Here is a 19,675-nt window from a genome sequence, read left to right on the forward strand (position 1 = left end):
ATATTTAAAGCAACAACCCAGAAAAAGAATCCTTATCCTTTCAATTCTGATTTTTAATTATAAAAATTGTCCCTCAAATGAGTGCTTTTGACATTTTTGGAACAAAGAAAAATTATTCCTGACTAAAAAATATTATTTTAAGTGTAGATAAAGGAATTGTTTTGAATTGTTCCAAATTCTTCTAGAGTTTAAGTGTTATCTTTAAATGCCAATGAGAATATTTCCCCCTCGACCTTTTACAAAGAACATCACATTAAGAGCCACTCTTACTAAAACTATACTGCTGTAAAATTCTGTTCTGCTAGCCATAATCTGTAAATAATAATGCAAACAATATATGATTCACTTCAGAGATGTTTTTATTTTCACAACACTATGCATGTCTTTAAAACATTTGTACTTTCTATTACTAGTGTTTGAACTAAAAAGTATGTGTTGTAAAATCTTAGTACATATTAAATGTTTTGTAGTAAGCTCATATTCAGAACTATCTGTTTACCAGAATTAAATCTGTTTTATATAATATGCACTTGATAGTTCTCAAATGCACAAAGCAATATAAGCACATTTTGGGCTAACCAAATTACTATTAGGTAGATTTACTACGCTACAAACTTACATAAAATACAACACTGAAAACTTCTCCTGAAATTAGGAAACCATGGCACCATTTATTGTCCCACCCAGAGAACATTGCCAATTTTAAAATCTATAGGAAGCAGCATTCACCTATTTAAGGCAAAAGGCAAACACATTACCACTCTTTAAATGACAAGTAAAAAGCACTACATAGTAGCTTAATTGCAATCCCTCCCTATTCTTCCACACAAATGCTATGCAGATATCATTAGCCTTATATTGACTATAAAATTTGATACTTCTACTGTCCTTATAGTGTCTGATTAAAAAGTAAATGTACTTAAGTCCCTTCGCTATTTCTGAAAGAGGACAACCAATTTCTGTGTTCATGAGCAAAACACAATATTAAAACCAGCCCAACAGCGAACCACCCTAATTACAGGTGAAGTAACTTAATTATTTTAGAGGTCACTATGTAAGGTAAAGCCTAAAAGTTATTGATCTTAATGTTGCAGTAAATCACTCATTTTTAGAACAGTAAAAGGAAAATAGATTTGCTTGCCTTTTAGTATGTTATGAGACTACTGCTTACTCCACTGCTGAACTAAGGGACTGAATATATGAAGACCAGTATCTCTAGGGAAAGCTTACTAACAAATAAAAAAGCCCCACATAATCCATCTGGCTAAAACATACAGAAAAATGTGTAAGAAAGAGATTGAGGACAAGCTTGTGAAAGGTTAGAGAAAAACTACCTACTAAAATTTGGAGATAACTGTATCATTGATTAAACAGGACACTGGCATTTCAATTTTATCTACAAAAAGATATAAAAGATATAACTACTACCATGAAGAAAGGAAGTTCCTAATGATAATCTAAACTTCCAAAGCATATCAACATAATGAGACAGGAGATATTAAAGCATCATATTCCAAGCTGAGAAAATGCTCCTTTGTGAGAAAAGTTTCTTGGATACATACTTCGAAGACAGAAGCTCCCAGGCACAAAACACCTTAATGCCAGCTAGTCCACAGTGAAGTTCTTCAACTGTGAAAGTAGTCTTCCACTGCCATCATTTCCTTTTCAGAACTTTCAAAAAAAACCTTTAACTTAACTGAATTTCTTAGGTATGAAATATTACACCTCCTATACAACTGCAGAATACAGCTCTTGACAATGCGTTTGGAGTCAACAAACATTTATTGTAAGTAACGTTTTATTAAAGTGAAAACAAGCTTGCAACCTTCAGGGTGAGAACTACAGTACAAGAAAATAAACACCCTTTCAACAGAGCACTCTTTGTAAGGTGTTCTTACCAAAAAATCTTCTCAATCACAGGGAAAGTCAATTTCACCTACTGCACTGCTATACTGAAAATGAATATGCAATACATTCTCAGATTAATATACATTTGTTCAGGTAAGTGTCAAAGTTCAGGACTCTTTCTCCATCAATAACCTCCCAATTACATGTCACAGAACACAGAACTGGAAAAGGAACATAATGTGACTCCATACTGACTGCACTTAAAACCTCAATTACTGAAGAAAAGTTGGGTGCTACAGAGAATACCCCAAGAGGCAGCCAACAGCTGAGAAACAGTTTTAAAATTCTAAATCACTAATATAACACAAGAAAAAAGGGTGGAAGACCAACCACTTGCTCAGAAAGATGCCACTTGCTCAGTAACTTAAGTGTTACTGATAAAAAGCACACCTTTTTTTAAAGACAACGGTGTAGAGGGAAAATCAGTCCTTCGGACAGATATCTCCTTTCACAATTAGATCAACACTTAGTTCTCTCTCTTTAGTTTGTTTTTTACGATAGAGTCGGTTTATTTTTGGATTCCTCAACCAACATCCATTCTACCACCTGAACATGAGAAAAACGCATGACGACTGAGATGTAAGATAAAAAAAGTACAGCCACAACGTCAGTCACATCCAGCAAATAAGCACTGTTGTTCATTGGCATGATCCTGCAGCAAACATACTTCCATGGGATCTGCTTCCTCTAAGGGAAGATGTTTTTACCTTGTACAGCATGAGGTGGATTATTGTCAAGCACTACAGTTGTGGTCTTTGAACTGATCAGCACTTAACAGAAGACCACAAGAGCAAAATATTACACTTAAAAAGTAAAAAGAATGAACAGAATCTCTGATACATTCTCTGACAAACTTTTTTAAAAAATACCATTTGAACTGCTTAAAAGAACGTCAACACACCAAAATAACCAACCAACAAAACAAATCCCAGAAACCTAACTAACTTGGTTATAAATAAATATAAACCATTACATAAATAATGCTTCAAATATCCTGCTAGATGGCTCCTGGAATTTACCATCTTTTTTGGTATTTCAGTTCCCACAGTAAATGAGATCTACCTATCAAGGACTTGAGCCTTGGCAGCACCTAATTGAACAGTGTTTGTTTTCAAACGCTTCTCTATTCCCTCTCCGACAAAACGTCCAAACAGTACTAAGGATTATCCCTTTCCCTGTCCTGGGGTGACTGTATGGTCTGGTATTGTCTCAAACCAGGACATTCCCCCACTGATAGTACATTACAAAACTTCCTAACACTTGTACATTTTACACTTGATTTCTGACACTCTATTTTGAAACTTAACAATATTTTATATTGCTAATAATAATCAACACAATTCTAGTGTAATTATTATTAACTCCCTGCTATTTGTACTCTTTTTACCAAATACCCTCATGCTACTAAAATAATTTTCTTTGATTATGTGCCTTAATTACGCAAGAATTTCTCATGGTCAAGGACGATGTTTACAAGCATAATTCACACTCTTCTGCACTCACCCAACTCCATAAATCTACCCATCTCCCCACCTGCAACTTTTGGCACCATTTTTCTTTGATGAACCCTACTATTTCACTTTCCTATTGTAATCTACTGTTGTCTCCTTGATCACCAGCACATAATATTCTCTCAATTATTATGCTTTTTGCATATAAAATCTATATACACACAACACTCTACACAACACCTGTGACTACAAATGCCCTCTTACTCTAGGACTAGTCCCAACAAAATAGTCCTACTCAGCTTTCTTGAAGTACCAGAGAAATAACAACCTCTGTCATCAACAGGTACCTCCATTTTAAAAGTCACCAAGATCCTCTGATCTTTCTCTCTCTTCCTCATTTAGTATCTGCATATATACTAGTATGATGCTTTCTGCAGATTTTACTAATTTAATCAATCATTCTCACTACACTAATGCCAAACCCCCTATTTATTTCAATTTCTAAAAGAAATTCCAAGGAGACAACAAAACTGTTAAGTTCTTAAAGTTACTTAAGTGACAAGACTTGATCTCCTTCAGTAAAAACTAGTTTAAAAGATGTGAAGAATATCTATTTGATTAATACATGTCTAAATTTGTGGAGTTCTTTCTTCTATATTCTCCGTGTTGTTCTTCTTCCTTAATCTATAATGGGACTTCCCTGCACAAGAGTGGCAGCCTCCAGAAATTTTAAAGGCAGGCAAACAAGAAAACCCTTTCTTTACAGAAGATTAACCACAAGGCCATATAAATAACTTACAAAACTTAATTAAAAGTAAACAAATAAATAAACAACAGCAGAAACAAGCAATTCAAGACTAGACTGTGCTAGCTTGTCTCTCTAGCAGCAATGGAACTCTGATGCAGGTCTCCATGAAAGTAGACCTCTACAATTAAAAACACACCAGTCCTCACCAGTATCACAAGCCTAAAAGCAGAGCTTGTATCACTAGCCATAGCCATATCACTACTGGAGGCCTATGCCAGCAGCACAGCAGCCACTCAAGCGACAGCAGAACTGTCTGCTTGGAAAGGGATACCACAAGCTGCTATTTAAGATAACAGCAATAATTTCTGATGTACATAAGCAAGTAAGAATGATGACCTATGCTCTTTTTACCCTCCTCTATGCACTGAGGTGGGACAAGGGGTAGAGAAAGGAGATTATGTACTCCTTTTAAACAATGAGTCGCTTTTATTTGCTGGAAACATCAGAGTGGCTGGCAGCTCAAAACAGAGTGGCAATAAGCACTATTGTAAACACATATTTACATTATCTTTAGCAAAAAAAACCCCAATTAATAGCTACACCAATCCAATCCCAAATACATTCCAATCATAGCAGAATCAAAATCTATGTAGCTGGATGATAATAACTACTAATATAGTAGAAATAGCAGAGTTGCATATAGTTTGTCTGCATCTTTGACTAATTCAGCTGCTCTCTACTCATGATTGTTTTGATCAGAGCAACCCACATTCCATAACTTGGAGTAGTTTTAAACAACAGCCATTTGATATATTTTGCTTAGAGAAGGTTGAGCTTAAAAGCTGTCTTTCCAAACTGCATAAACCTAAATTCTAGGACAGGAAACAATTTTGTATCACATATGATCAGGAAATGCCATAAAGAAACAGTACTTTGCACCTACTTCCACCTGTGAGATCCAAACTAGGTCTCTAAACCTTTGTGCTGGTAGGTATAAAAATATTTTTAGAGTTTTGGAATGTTTCCTCCATTAAATCTTTTTCTTTTGTTGAAAATTCATTCTTAACATATATGCAGCATTAGAAGTGGGACAGGAAACCTATGCAATCTATCCCAAACTTAAGCTGACCTCCAGATTTGTATATGCTCTCTCTATATACATATGCAATAAAATGTATTCACTTCTTATATAATCAATATACAAAATGAAGTATACACAGACATTACTAATTTTCTCAAAGCGACAACAGCATTTGAAGAAATTCACCCTGTTCCACAATGGTAACTTTCTTAGCTTTTTTAAGTGCAGCAATGCCCATGAAAAACTATTTTCCAAGATGAGACCTTTCTCCCTGCAAGCTATTTAAGGAACAGATAAAATCCTTTATTTGATTATATGCAATTTTATGCCTTTATGGTATTTTAATATAAGGACAGAAGTAAGTGTAATTGTGATAATGGTAGATTTTTTTTAAACCAAAATGAAAAAGGTAAATTCAGTGTTAATGAAAAAATATAAACTAACAGAAGAGAAATAAATTCTGCACATGCAGCCCTGGTAACTTAAGCAAAGAGGCAGAAGAACCACTCTAAGGCTTATACCAGTAAATCAGAACCTCACTGGAGGAAAGCAGATGGTGCAACTCAGTACTTTGCAAATGACAGTCTTCACTCAGCAGCAACCTAGCATCTGGGAAACAAGTCAATTAATATCCAGTGAACAATTTAAATGAGGGAGTTGGCTATTAAAGAGTAACTTACCAGCATTTGATTACATAACCCCTCCTTTTCCTTCTACAGTAGCTACCTCATCTGCCCTTCCAGTGTTCTCTCCAAAATTCCCATTCCTGTCTTTTGACCCAGTGCATGAATGCACCCACCTCATTCAACACTCGTATTTCTTCCATCTGTCATTCAACCACCACCTATCCACAAAAGGTCTCCTCTCCTGCTCTCATTAAAATACCTTCAAACAGCTTGTCTTTCCTCGCTCTTGGCCTACAGGTGACTGAGAAGCAGCAGTGTTTTATCTGGCCCAGCTGGCGGCAGAGTTGGCATGTGCCTCCAGCTGGGTTCCCAACTATTCAGAGTACAAGTGTCTCCTACCAGGCCAGCAACCCCGCAGTACCTGTGCACCTTATATCCTCCAAGCTGCACATCTGCATCAGCTGGCTGCCTGCTCAGGAGATGTGTGTCTTTGCAATGGGCAGCTGCTAAGTCAAGAAATACATGAAGTCTCTGAAGCCACAACCATAGCACATACATAGCATCTGAGCCAAAAAAAGCCTTGAGGAAAAAGACAAGAGGGTCACTTCCCCCTGGTGGCTTTCTACAGTAGAATCTTGTATTGGGAACTTTTTAAAGACTCATCCAGTAAGGCAATCAGGTCCACAATCCCACATATTTATACTGTTACTGTATGTTGTAAGATATGTGAACAATGATATTTACCTTGTGTCCATTACACTTTAACCTTCCACCATTATTTCCACAATATAAAAAAATGTTTTTGTCATATTTATTTTGATACTGTGGATATCGGAAATCAGCAATACTAGGGATCGCACTATACCAGTGAAAACAATACAAATACGTAAACTCTTGGTAAGTTTCTGAAAACAAGAAATAATGGAAATACCTTTTTGTTTTTCTTGCTTAAGGTATACAGCTCACTTTCCCCACCAAGGAAAATAAGCTTCTCTTAGCTTACATATATAAAGAACAAAACCTGTAACTTTCATAAACCCTTTAAAATGGTAACTGCCAAAGTTGCAACTTTTGCTTAGATGGAAAGACCTCCTGAAAACAACTAATAAACAGTCCTTACACCAATTTCAGTATCCTATGTTTTGAACGTATCTTTATTGTCTTCACTGGTTTACCTTCTACCTTCGCTAAGGCAGCACATTCTGTGTTAATACACATGGTCCAGATGTTACACACCTGACCTTTACAAGTGCACTGCAGGACTGACACAGGATGCTACCAATTTCACCTAAACCTCAAAGAGGCATGAATTCTACCTAAGCAAATCTAGATGCAATTCAACATCACCATAAAACTCGCAAAATATTTTTGCTTTCTAACAGGCACAGGAATTTATGGCATACAAACAGCCATACAGAAAAGTATCAGTACGCTCAGGAAAGCTGGGTGTTTGTTTGGTGTTATGTGCAGAACAGTATGTAATTTTTAAGTCCCCTTTTGCTTTGATCTTAAGAAGCACTTTCTTCTACAGCTGGACTAATCCTACTTACAAGACAATTAAACTGCTTATTAGGAGAATGAAAACTACTAGAGAAAAGTGAGAATTGTATACTGGCAATATAAAAATCTAAGTAGAAAAAAAACATTGTATTTATCTACCACAAAACCTACCATTCTAGGAATGTAACTACATTTCAGTAACAACAGCATATTGACTACAGGACATATTAATGAAACAACACTAAACATTATTAAATTATTGGCACCAAATATTGTATTTTGATTTTCTAATCTTTTACCTTTTTACTATGATACCATATGCTTTGACTAACATAACACCTTTCTTGTTAATAACTTCATGTTACATAAACAGAGAAGGACATGGCATTAAGCAGGGCAACAAGTTCAGAAAAGCTGGAAAAAATACAATAATCTGAAGCATTTTTTGGGAAAAAAGCATCCAAAACCCCCGCTTACTAGAAGTGTTCCAAACTGCATGGCAGTTAGGGCCCTGTGTATTCTTCAAATCCAACTACACCCAGTATTTCACTACAGGGGTCAGCCTTTGCACATACCTCTGCTCAGAAACAGTATTTCCGCTTTAAAAAAAATTTTTAAAAATTGGATTTCTAAGCCTTAGAATTACAAAAATGACCTAGGAAGAACAAGCAAAATGTACCCAATGCTGCAATGCCTGACTAGGTTCTGCAGAGTACCTGAAAACACATTTTTTAGGTGTGTGAAATACCCTTTATACATTCATCTGGATCCTGTGAATGCAGCATGCCCCCACTTGCAGAATTTGTTTTTCAGGTACCACAGAATCTATTAGTGTTTTGCTGTAAAATTCAGTATTTTACTGTTGCTAGGCACCTGACATTTAGTGCTTTGTCCTCCTGCCCTTTTACTTGCATACATCCTTTTTTTCCTTCAATTTTCTTACAATTAGAAATTCATTTGATTACAGTAAATATCCCATGTGCAGTCAATGGGTACAGACATCAAGGGGACAAGGAACAGAGAATGAATTATGGCCTGTAGTCAAAAGATTGAGAAGATGATGATTAGAAGAGAATGAGAGACAGAAAGATAGAGCTACATGGCCCACATGGGTAACACCATGGAAGGCAAGAGAGTGGAGATGTCCAGAAAGCAAAATCAAAACCTCTTTAGAAATAACTAATATTAAGATTAATCAATTACCACATTGAATGATGAGTCAAAATAATGTGTACATTGATACAACAGATTAATATTGCCATGAAATTCATTCCCATTTCTCACAGAGAGCACAAGGCTCTACTGTAAAGAATATTCTCTAGGAACACAGTTACAGTTGCACATTCATACTTATATGAGGCAATTCCTGATTTTTTTCAGGCATTAATTGTATAACTGTAGCATTATATAAACATGTACTATTAGAAGTTTTAATTTTCCTGGGGTTTCATAGATAGTATTGGGGTGTGAAAAGCCGCCAAGAAAACAGCTCCACAATCTACAACATTTCAAAGCTATACTATCACCCCAAAATTACAGAGGACATCTGTGAATTCTGTAACTGTTTACCTGGCCAGTGCTGGATTCTACATCATTTCATGGAGATCACCAGAAAATGGACACTTCTGACCAAAATAATCAGGTAAGGAAGAACTATTCCTAATAGTATTTCCACAAGTCTTCTTCTAATATATAGATTTGAAGAGCGAACAAAGTCATACACATAGTTCTGCACCTATCCTATGCCATAATAATTATTAATATACTCAAAGATTTACCTCCAGAGTAAACTATTTTCATTTAGCTTAATTGAGCCCCTGGGATGTACCCCAAATGGAAAGTTCCCCCAGTACATTGTGTTCCAGTAATACAGGTTGTTATTGCACTTCAAAGAAATTAAACAGAGCTACTCAAAGTTAGTCCTAGGATTTGGTGATCTACGGACCTGAGAATCCCTCCACGTGGTTTACCATGGAAGCATGGCAACCTCTGCACTGGGAGGCAGAGGCCAAGCAGCAGACGTCACAGCACGTAACAGTGAAGAAACACATGCAGCCGTAAGTATGAGCCATCTAAACCTCAGCAGTCATGTCAGAAGTCCACCAAACTCTGAGAGAAAAGGTCTCTGAAACAGAATGACTGCCGTACAAGATTTTTATGTATCTTAAGCAGCTATGGATTGATAAGTAACACTGCAAATTATTCTGAGAGACTAATAATCTCAACTGTTGCTCCACCCACACCAATAGAAAATAGTATGAAGATAGTTCACTTTTACAGACAAACATGCTCCAGTACATCATTCAACAGAACTACACTCTATTATAACTCTATTATGTGTGATCTCTCTTGCAGCATAGCTGCCTTGCTACAATTTATCTGGAGTTAAAATAAATGCATGCACATTCAGTTTAAAGATAGGAAAACAAAAAGTGGAGTACTCAGCTTCACTACCTTACCACTTAAAATGTAATTCAGGTCTAGTTAAGACTTGAACTTGTTGCTCCAAGGAGACTGTATTTGAGATGTGATACCTAGCTCACTAATCTAGTACTTCAGGCAAAGCCTAAGCTCACTATTCTGGGTACCATCTTGCTGTTTTATTATCCTCCCTCAAGATAAGCTTCTTTCTTTCAACCGTTTCAATATTTCTCTGCTTAGGTATCCCAAGTTTATTTATTCCCTAAGGAATAAAGACTGTTCTTCCTCTCATCTGTGCTGTATTTTCTGCTTCTCAACACTGTAGAGGGCAAATAACCTTATGAATAGTTTTACTTTGCTCATATATTCCTAATTTATATTCATTTTCAAATATTTAAGATATGAGATAGAAGCATGAAGAGACACAAACCTGCATTAAAGAGCTTAAAGTCTCACACTTCTCTTTGAGATAGGTAAACAAACATCAGTACAGCCACTTTCTAAATATGAGTAAAAAGATTGTAAATGATTTAACTAAGGCCACAGAATCAATATGTATCAGACTGGTAACCAGAAACAAGACCACGTGATGGGATCTCTGGCCTATACCCAATCTCCTCTGTGAACTGCGCTGACCTGTAATAATGTGGACTGATACTACAGTAACTCCAAGCAGTCCCATTTAAGCTGTAAAACACTACTACAACACAGAAAAGGCATTTTAAAACAAAACACAGTAAAACAAAACACAAACAGCTCATTCTCATGATCTTATATATTTAGTTCTCAGTTCTCCAATTCACAGAACATAACATTAGCACTGTTTGAAAAATAAAACAGGATTTCTCAGCTACTGATTAAAGAGGAATTTTAAAAGACAGTAATAGTAGCCTCCTTTTATGGATAGTTTAACTAAAGATCAAAATGAAGAAATTTTCCTGTTAGAACTGGATTCTATAAAACAATTATTAACTGGATTAAAACTAGATTCTATAAAAAACAATTATTAACAAATAAAACTGGATTATTACAAAAATAATTGGCTTTAATGTATTTGGGTTTCATCTTATTTGACATGCACTCTCAAAGTAAGAATCTGAGCCTCTGTGTACCTCTGGTACCTCACCTGTAAAAACTAACAAATTGTATTTCTCTATTTCACTACTGGGGAAAGGGTTAAGAAAGAAAGGAAAAAAAGAGTATGAAAGTCTTATCTTTTGAGATTTAACTGCAAATAAGCAAGGTAATTAAAGGCTGCTAGCTCCAGAATAAAATTAAACAAACAAAAAAAACAACCAAAACCAAACCAAACAACTTCTCTTAGCCCAGACCTATTCCATTTAATAAGGAAAGAAGTAATATCCATGCATTCCATATGCATTCTTGATCATGTTGTAATTAGCTCAGCATTCATTCAAAACTAAGACATTACAACAGATACTAGTATTTTAAGGCATAAATTCATTTAAATACTGTTTTGGTTTAAGAATAGAAAATGGTCTTAAATAATTAAGTTTCCACTAATTCTTAGAAGATTAAGTAGGTGCTTGAAGTCACCACATTTACTACAGTGTTGCCAGAAACTTGCTCTTTGTAGATTATTAGTTCTGATATCTGCCCATATAAGCTTTCAAGTTAAACAATCAGAATTCTGAATTAAAACTGAAGAACAACATTTACCCCTCCCCAAGTAAACTAATGAACTTCAGCATAACAGCAGCAACTTAGGTAGTTTCTACAAAAAGCTTGCAGAAAATATTCAGGAAAATATGTTAATGTTCATCGCACTAATTTTTCATTACATCTTCCAGCAGTAAAAAGGAGTTTACCCTCTGAAGGAAAAGCTGAGAAACTTTGATAAAGGCCAAACTCATCTGCACAGTAAATTGGTATCACAATGTCATTCTAACAAAGAGCAATTTTAAGGTAGCTATGTCTCCTTTCACTTGCTGCTTGATCCCTTCAGATAAGTCCTAATGCAAATGTTGTATTGTAAAACTTCTGTTTTCCTTTGAGCAAACTCCCAGCATCCCTGACAAGACCACATCCATCCAAATAAGTAACTTCTATTGAGAGACATTCTGAGATTTTAACAACCAACATATTTAATTTCCCTAAATAAAGCTTTATTTCATGAGCAGTAACTAATCTCGATTGTATGTTGGCTGTATGATTCAGTACAACTAAAACGAAATTCCCCCTTCAACTACGTAAAATATTCACTTCAGACTTTAAAAGAAAGGCCTTAGACACCTGACTGAAACATGCATAACAATTTTTGTTTTGAGGAAGGAAAAGCAAATTTTAAGAAGAAATCATAAAAACGTCATCCATGTATTTGTTTCCTGTCTTGCCAGTGACAGCAGGATTTGGGACAAAATTAAGTGCAAAAGAGTCCACAAGATCAAGTCCATAGGCATGCAAGATGAAAGCCTTCATTATGGCATTATTCAAGGATGGACAAAACCTGTAAGGTCAGCTGGTCTCTATGCCATTCCTGGCTCATTACTTGTTGCACATGTATTGGTGTCCTGGCCAGGCTAGTGCCCAGTATGGGGGTTCCCCTGTACTCTGCCTGACATACTATTCATACCAGAAGATATTCAGGTGTGTCTTGGGCGGTTTGGTGCTGCTGACTGCTCTGAATTTTCTCATTCAGTTTTACCTCAGCTTACATTTTATTAAAACAACCTCTTCTTTTATTTAAAATTACCTCCCTTTTAACTGTTTAGACCCTTCAAAATGCTTGGAAGATATAATTTCCCCTTCTCACACAAACTGTTAATTGAGCCAAGCAAAACATATTTATCTTTTTTTTTTAATCAATTAGTCCTTTCAGCTTTCTTAATATTTTGGTGCTCTTCTCTGAGTTTCTGTTAAGCTACCCCACCTATTGCAAAGGCTCTGAAGCAAAACAGTACTCTAAACACAGTCCCATAATCTTGTACAAAAATCCATCTCCCATTTGTCTAATGTTTGCTCAATGCCACGGTGGATGCAACCTAAACTTGTTCTAAATTTTACAAAGTCTATATATCATATTTCAAACTGGGGGCTGTCCTTCCTGTCAGAAGCATGCACAAATCCCTTTCATATGAAAGGGAGTTGGGTTCACACAACTGACAGGATTATCAGGCCCATGGTATCACTCCTATCCCTTTTTCAGCAATACTGCTTTCCAGGTTATTCCCTCACAATGAATACCTGTTTTGGATTACGAGCCCTCAATTGTTTTAGCTTGCATTTTTCAAACTAAATCTCGTATGTACTTCCCAACAATGTGCCTAATTTCTTTAGATTACCTTTTCTTTTCTGCCCTGACTTGTGCTTAACTCTTCTATCATTGCCTGCTAATGCTGCAAGTGTAGTATTCAACCTTTCATAAAGTTAAGCAAAGCAGACACTAAATATACCTAAAATGGCTAAACTTGTATTACTACGTGCATATATAAGCACTGATGATACTCTTTTAGCACCTAAAACTGCTGTGACTCACCACATCTATTCTTTATACTTCGTTCTATTTTTGTTTATGGTCCTTCATCCAATTTTTCATTAAGATGACTATCCATACACATACATAATTTCTTAACAAGAGATTTTTGAGATGTATTTGAATTTCAGAAAATATTTAAAATTTTACTATAGCTACAACTCTGTATTCATTTACTGGGGCCTTGAATCTGCAATCAGATCTGGCAAACAAGCCAATCCTGTACTTCTCCATACTCACTGAACTGTGTGCAGATGCTGTTGCAGTATCAGATCCTAATTTTAAACACTAAGCAAGAATAACAAAAAACCTCTCCTAAAGTAATTTTTGCTTAGAAAATTCCAGGCTTCTTATTATTGTTTTTCTGATTTTTCTGCCTTTATATTACTAAGAATCCCTTTTATCTAGTTCTTAAGCTCATGCTTTTTTTTCTTTCCCCTTTTATTTTATTTTTTAAAAAATCAGTACTACTGTTTAATTTCTTAGAGGCATCCTGAAGATCAAATGATTTATAAATATCTTCAGATCTTTCAAGAACCCCCTCTATTTGTCATCAATAATTACTTCATATGGTTCTGATTGTTAACTGCTCACTGTTTTTTCATCCTACTATATATGGAATTTCAGGAAATTCAGCATAATGGCTTGTCTTAATAACAACTTTATGCAACTTCTCATTTATGAACTGACCACTTTCCTCTCTATTTGACTTCCCCTTACTTCCCCAATATTTACAACAGCAAATTTTTATTCACCTTAAACTATTATTAGCTAATTACTACTGCCTTTGCCAAAAGCATACAATATGCATGTGCTGTCCACTTTTCAGGAATTCTCCACAGAACTAAGACAAACTTATTTTACCTTACAACTAGTCCTTTCATACCATTTATCTTAATGTAGACAAATAACTTTGAAAAGCAACTGATTTTCAGTTCAGTTAGACATACTTCATTCACACATTTAAGCTTACAAGGTCTTTCACTCCCCCAAAATAGATGAAGATCCACAACAGAAATAAATGTATCACTTGCACTCACACGAAAACCAACAGAACCTTATACCAACACATGAGGTCACGTCAGCCCAATTCTTTGTAATGTAATCTACCAATAAGACAAAAAACAGGCTATATTCCATGCTAGCTTTCTTTTTACTGACTGGGTGTTTACCAACAAAAACATAAATGTATGTCCACATTACTGATATTTACATGTATTACCCCATACTAAAATATTTTCATCAACATTATGAAATAATTTTTCGAGAAGCATTTAGAAAATACTTTACTAATTCACCTCAATTGAAATGAAACATCCAATTTGCACTACATCCAAGGGAATTACACCCTGTGTTGCTGTAAAGTCTTACAGAACTACATTAACAAGTACAGTCTATCAATGGTTATCGGCACTGTGGCTTTTGACTGCTCACTAAGAACCACAGTGCATAAATTACTTCACCTATCAGACAGCTCAAAGCGACAGAGGCACTAAGTTTGAATGGTTCAGACTTTCCCTATTATACATTACTTTTTCCAGTGAGAGAAAAGGGAGAGGGCAGTGCAAGGGAGAAGGGGTAGGTTAATAGGTTATCATGTATTCAACTATTGCCTATCATAAAACCTATTGGAATTGTATCACAAGTTTAAACAATTCACTTCTTTAATGAAGCCTAACATAGATTCCCAAAGACACACAGCAAAATTCCAGGACAGTCAAGTGAAAAAGTTATTTGAACAAAAATACAAACTTTAAGAACTGCCTCAAGAAATACCATAACCCAATGACTGTTTTGCAAAACATTCAGTTTGATCAAGTCAACAGGACTACTGACCTCACACAAAGAAACCAATTTTTAAATTTGTTTACATAGTAACTTTAAGTAAAAATAGCAGCATTATTAGTGGCAACACAGTGAAATGAGCAAGTGGTCCATGCATCTTGAGATTTTATCTCAGTCAAGACACTCTGCCAGATGTTCCACAGAAAGAAGCAACTTTCAGCACAAACCATCCCAAATCCAAATCTGCAAACATATTCATGTAGGTGCACACCACTAAATCCCTCTGAATTCAACAGGGTCTCCATCTGCCAAGCAGATCCCTCACTTTACAGTACACATGACATATGATTGGATAAAAACTGAAATACAAGTTGATAGGCCTCAATTTGTCTGGCTTTGCTTGGAAAGTCATTAGAGTAGTGAGGCCAAGACTACAATCATACTTGAGGTTCACAAGACACACTTTTTGCTTTCCAAGGGTAATTGCTCAGCAGTTCATTTAAATCTAGCCTTGTAAGAAACCCCAGATTATGTTCTTCAACACAGACAAGCTAGACCCTTTTAACCAATTTATCATTAGAGCATTTATTCTTGCCCTAGAACTAAACACTGCTGCCTCCCTTATACCCTCTAGGTTATAGCTAAACAGACACTAACCTAGCAGAGAGACGTGCATACCGTCTTACAACTGCACATGGAAAAACAGGGAACTCAGCTGGGAAACAGTTCCCATCCAACTCAGACCATGTGAGAAGCAAAGTGAGCAAAGCAGCAATTCAGAAGAAACAAAACCAAACAAAAACCAAAATGATCACTAAAAATCAGTCCACCCCAAAACCAACAACCTTGATAGCTTATTTCAGATTGGCTTAATCACAGAGTTTATGATAAAGATATTTTTAAAGATTCTTCATCTTGACCATTTATCAACTTTTTTCCTAAATTCAAAATAAACAAAAATCCTTTAAATTATTTGTATGTAATCAGGTATATATGTATTCAAGAACTGTATTTTAAATAATGTCAATACCAGTATGCCAATAATAAAAATAACATTTTTGTATGTCTGATTCTAATTTAAAAAGTAGTATCTTATTAAAAATTAATAGTCATTAGAAGGTCAAATTAACATTCTGTTAACTGTCACAGCATATCATGGCTCTCAAAATACACATGAAAACAGAAATGACATACAATCTTCCACTGCAAAAAGTTAGGCCATTCAAACACTTAAAAATATGGAAATAGAAATAAAAGTTAAAAACAAAAAAACTATCATTTTGCTAATTACATGTAAAATCTAGTCAACTAACAAATTACATGGTCCAACAGAAAAACTCAAGAAGCAAAAAACCTCTTTCTATGATGTGACAAATCTTCAGCAACACTATTTCAGTACTATGTAGGAGAGGAGGGGTAAAAAAAAAAGAGGGAAGGATATCCTAAAGCAAGCTTTCCACTTGATTTCTAGGCCTGCCACCAACCTTAAACTCTACTAGAGCTATTAACAATGGTAGTTTCTTTTCTTAACCTGAATCTTAAAGCAATTGCATGCCACCACAAAAAAAAAAACGCCAAAATTTCAGTAACTACAAATATCTGGCTAAGGTTTTCCAGACATCACTGAAACTCAGTAACTGCTCCACTGTGCTATGAACTCTACAGCGTCAAGCTGGAAGTCAATCTAGGACAACCAATAGAAAGTGCACCTGTACAATTACTGCATTTCCTAATTCAGAAGGCCAAACTAGAAACAGATAAAGCTTGTGTGTACTCAGCTCACCAAAACAGAAATTCAAAAGCACATACTTATTTTGTACATATTGCACATCTATATTATCATTAACTGCAATGAAAAAATATTGTATTTATAATTCAGAAACAGAAAATTACATTCCTTAACCAACATACATTTAACTTCATTCTAAATGAAATGTAAGTATCCATATATACAGTATCTAAAACAACTGTATACACAATCATTTAAAAATCTTTTCTACAAAAAAATAATCACCCAAACTTAATAAAAATTAATTTTTAAAAAAGTAATCTAGTAAATTAATAGCACCATACATAGTAATTTAAAACATGCAATATGAGCTCCATGCAACAATGAAAAATAACCTGTATCACAAAAAAATAATCTGCATCATTTCCAAGTAATTCAACCTTGTTTTTAAAACCTGCAGAAATTTACTGTTTTACAAGTAATAAAATAATTATTTAGCTCTTTGTACTCTAAAAGAGAAGAGACTGATATATGCTGCTAGTAATTGAGAACAATATAATTTGTGCAACAGTCCTGCAGATGCATTTTTATTCGACATCTGACCCCACTAAGCAGTAAACAAATTTACATATATCAACACATTTCAGTGCTCCAAATATTAATCTAAGTTTCTATAACTACAATAATGTGATCTCTTAGTAACAGTCCTTTAGTACCGTCATTCTAAAACAATCAAAAAAAATGGCCTCTGACATATATTGTTTGTGTACTTGGGATCCCTTCAAAGTTTAGGGTTTGCAGATGTAAAATAAAAAAACTACAAAACAGAATCACCTTTAACTGATCACTGCACCAGACGAGAAAGGAATTACAAGGGTTTTTTCTGCTTTATTTTATAGCATTTTAAAAGAGTAGGGATATTTTTATTATTGCACACCCTGAAAACTAAATATAACCCCGCACTCAAAAATACTACTGCAACAGCTTGATAGCACTCACCGCAAGTAATACTGTTTTAAAGCGAAGGCAGCGTTAGAACAACTTCTGGGAAAGTTAAACTCTTCTACAATTTCTCCCCACTGATTCTTCTCTGATACCTGTCAAAAACAACACACAAGCCGAGATACACAACGTACACGTAAACATGTTGCTGACAGCGAACATCACAAAAAAAAACAGGCTGCCATGAAGCAAATAGATAAATATATAAAAAGAAACAAACATGAATGTATATGGGATTTAGGACTATATATTTTACTGACAGTTGCTAGTATTCCCCTTTCGAGAATAATCCCGCTTCTCAGGCGTCATTTACAGCATTTATTTTTTTAACATACACATTATTTTTTTCGGGGGGAACGGCCGGGAGTGGTGGTATTGTTTTGGGGTTTGTTTGTTTTCGTTTTTACTGCCTGGACAATAACCAATCGGGAGTCCCTCTGTCGCCCCCTTTTAAATCCTAACGCGGTCCGTTAAAAACCCAAAGAAGTTTAAAATAATGCAGGGAAGTGCTGGCGGGGGGCGCCCCCTGGGCTGCGGGGCGCGGGGGCGCCGGCCCGGGGGGTCCCCCCAACACAGATCCATAGACACAGAGAGGCCTTTCTTTTGAGGCCTACATTTCTGTCCCCAGCCTTGAAGCCTAAAGATGGCTATTTGATTACACACCGTCTTGGGTGCCCCTTTTGTTATTTTTCCCAGGGAAGGGCTCGGAGGGCAGCGCCCGGCCCCCCCCGGCTGCGAGGATCGTTCCCTAGCCCATGCTCCGTGCCGATTATCGATGTTAAACATGCCCGCTAATTTTGAGTTGCACTAAAACTGCACTCAGACTCTTTCCTCTGTCTCTCCCTCTGCAAGAGAGACGCACAGAGCTGCCACCACAGCCGAAAGAAGCCTGCTCTCGCCGCCCAGCAGCTCCCTGCTCCCCCCTCGCCTTCCCGCGGGAGGGGGGCATGGGCGAGGGGGTCCGGCCGAGGCGGAGGAGGCAGGAGTGGGGTGCGCGCCGTACCCCCGGGTCCCCCTCCATCGCTCCGCCGACAAGGCCGAGCCACCAACCTGCCTATCTGCTCGCTTCCTCCTTCCACCCCCCACCTTCTCTAACCGGCTTTAAATAGGACGGTTCCCGGCCACTTCGGCTCCCCCCGCCACCCCCGGGGGTCAGAGGAGACTTTTGGGAAGAGGTTAGTGGGAGGGAAACCCAAATTAAAACTTCCACTCACCTTCCCAAATCCGCCTAAAGTGGTGACTCTGGTATAGAGAGCGTGAAGATCCAGCTCCTTCCCACCCACCACGGGGATCTTCTTAAAAGGAGACCTGCCAAAGGAGATACACACAAAACACCACAACTTGTCAGCTCTGCCCCCTTTTCTCCCCTCGCTGGGGCTGCCGTGTCCTTCAGGGAAGGGGCTGGAAGTTGGATCTGGTCGATTTAAAAGCCTCCCCCCCTCCCGTTCCATCTCCCCATTTTCCTCACCCTCTGCTGTGGTGAAACTGCCGCAGCTCGTCCAGGAAAGCGAGTCCCTTTCTCCGCTGGTCTGCGTGGTTTTTACCCGTCGAATTTGCCATTTTTGTAATAAAAAAGGTTCTCGTAAAAAAAAAAATCCAATTAAAAAAAAAAAAAACAACCTTAGAAACAAAACCCCAACTTAAGCTGAACTCAAATTCCCAAATCTGCTTCGGAGGAGCCTCCAGAGCCTTTGGATCGGGGTCGGATCCGCGTCACACTTCCAAGACCTCTTCCTCCTCCTTTGCTGCCTCCTCGCTTTCCGTTCCCGGCTTTTCCGGATCTGGAATTTGCTCCTGGCTCCCATTCCCGGCCGGCTGCTGGCTCCCGCTGGAGCTGCTCCTGCGGCAGGGATGGATCCAACGCGAAGTGAAAATGTAGGAGCAGCGTGACCCTCGCCGGGAGCCCAACTTCGGGGCGAAACCCCCGGAAC

At 36.9% G+C, this 19,675-nt stretch overlaps 1 protein-coding gene across 1 annotated transcript in view; it reads right to left on the minus strand.

Annotated features, from left to right (window-relative positions):
* Positions 1 to 19,354, minus strand: part of ARID2 (AT-rich interaction domain 2) — a 91,407-nt gene extending 72,053 nt beyond the window's left edge. The window contains 3 exon segments of the mRNA XM_005419256.3: positions 17,742 to 17,839; positions 18,959 to 19,052; positions 19,213 to 19,354. Coding sequence (XP_005419313.1) covers positions 17,742 to 17,839; positions 18,959 to 19,052; positions 19,213 to 19,304 — 284 coding nt within the window. The 5' untranslated portion in view covers positions 19,305 to 19,354.
* Positions 19,355 to 19,675: the final 321 nt, after the last annotated feature.

Source organism: Geospiza fortis, unplaced genomic scaffold (assembly GCF_000277835.1).
Source record: "Geospiza fortis unplaced genomic scaffold, GeoFor_1.0 scaffold166, whole genome shotgun sequence".
In the NCBI taxonomy this organism is placed as follows: domain Eukaryota; kingdom Metazoa; phylum Chordata; class Aves; order Passeriformes; family Thraupidae; genus Geospiza; species Geospiza fortis.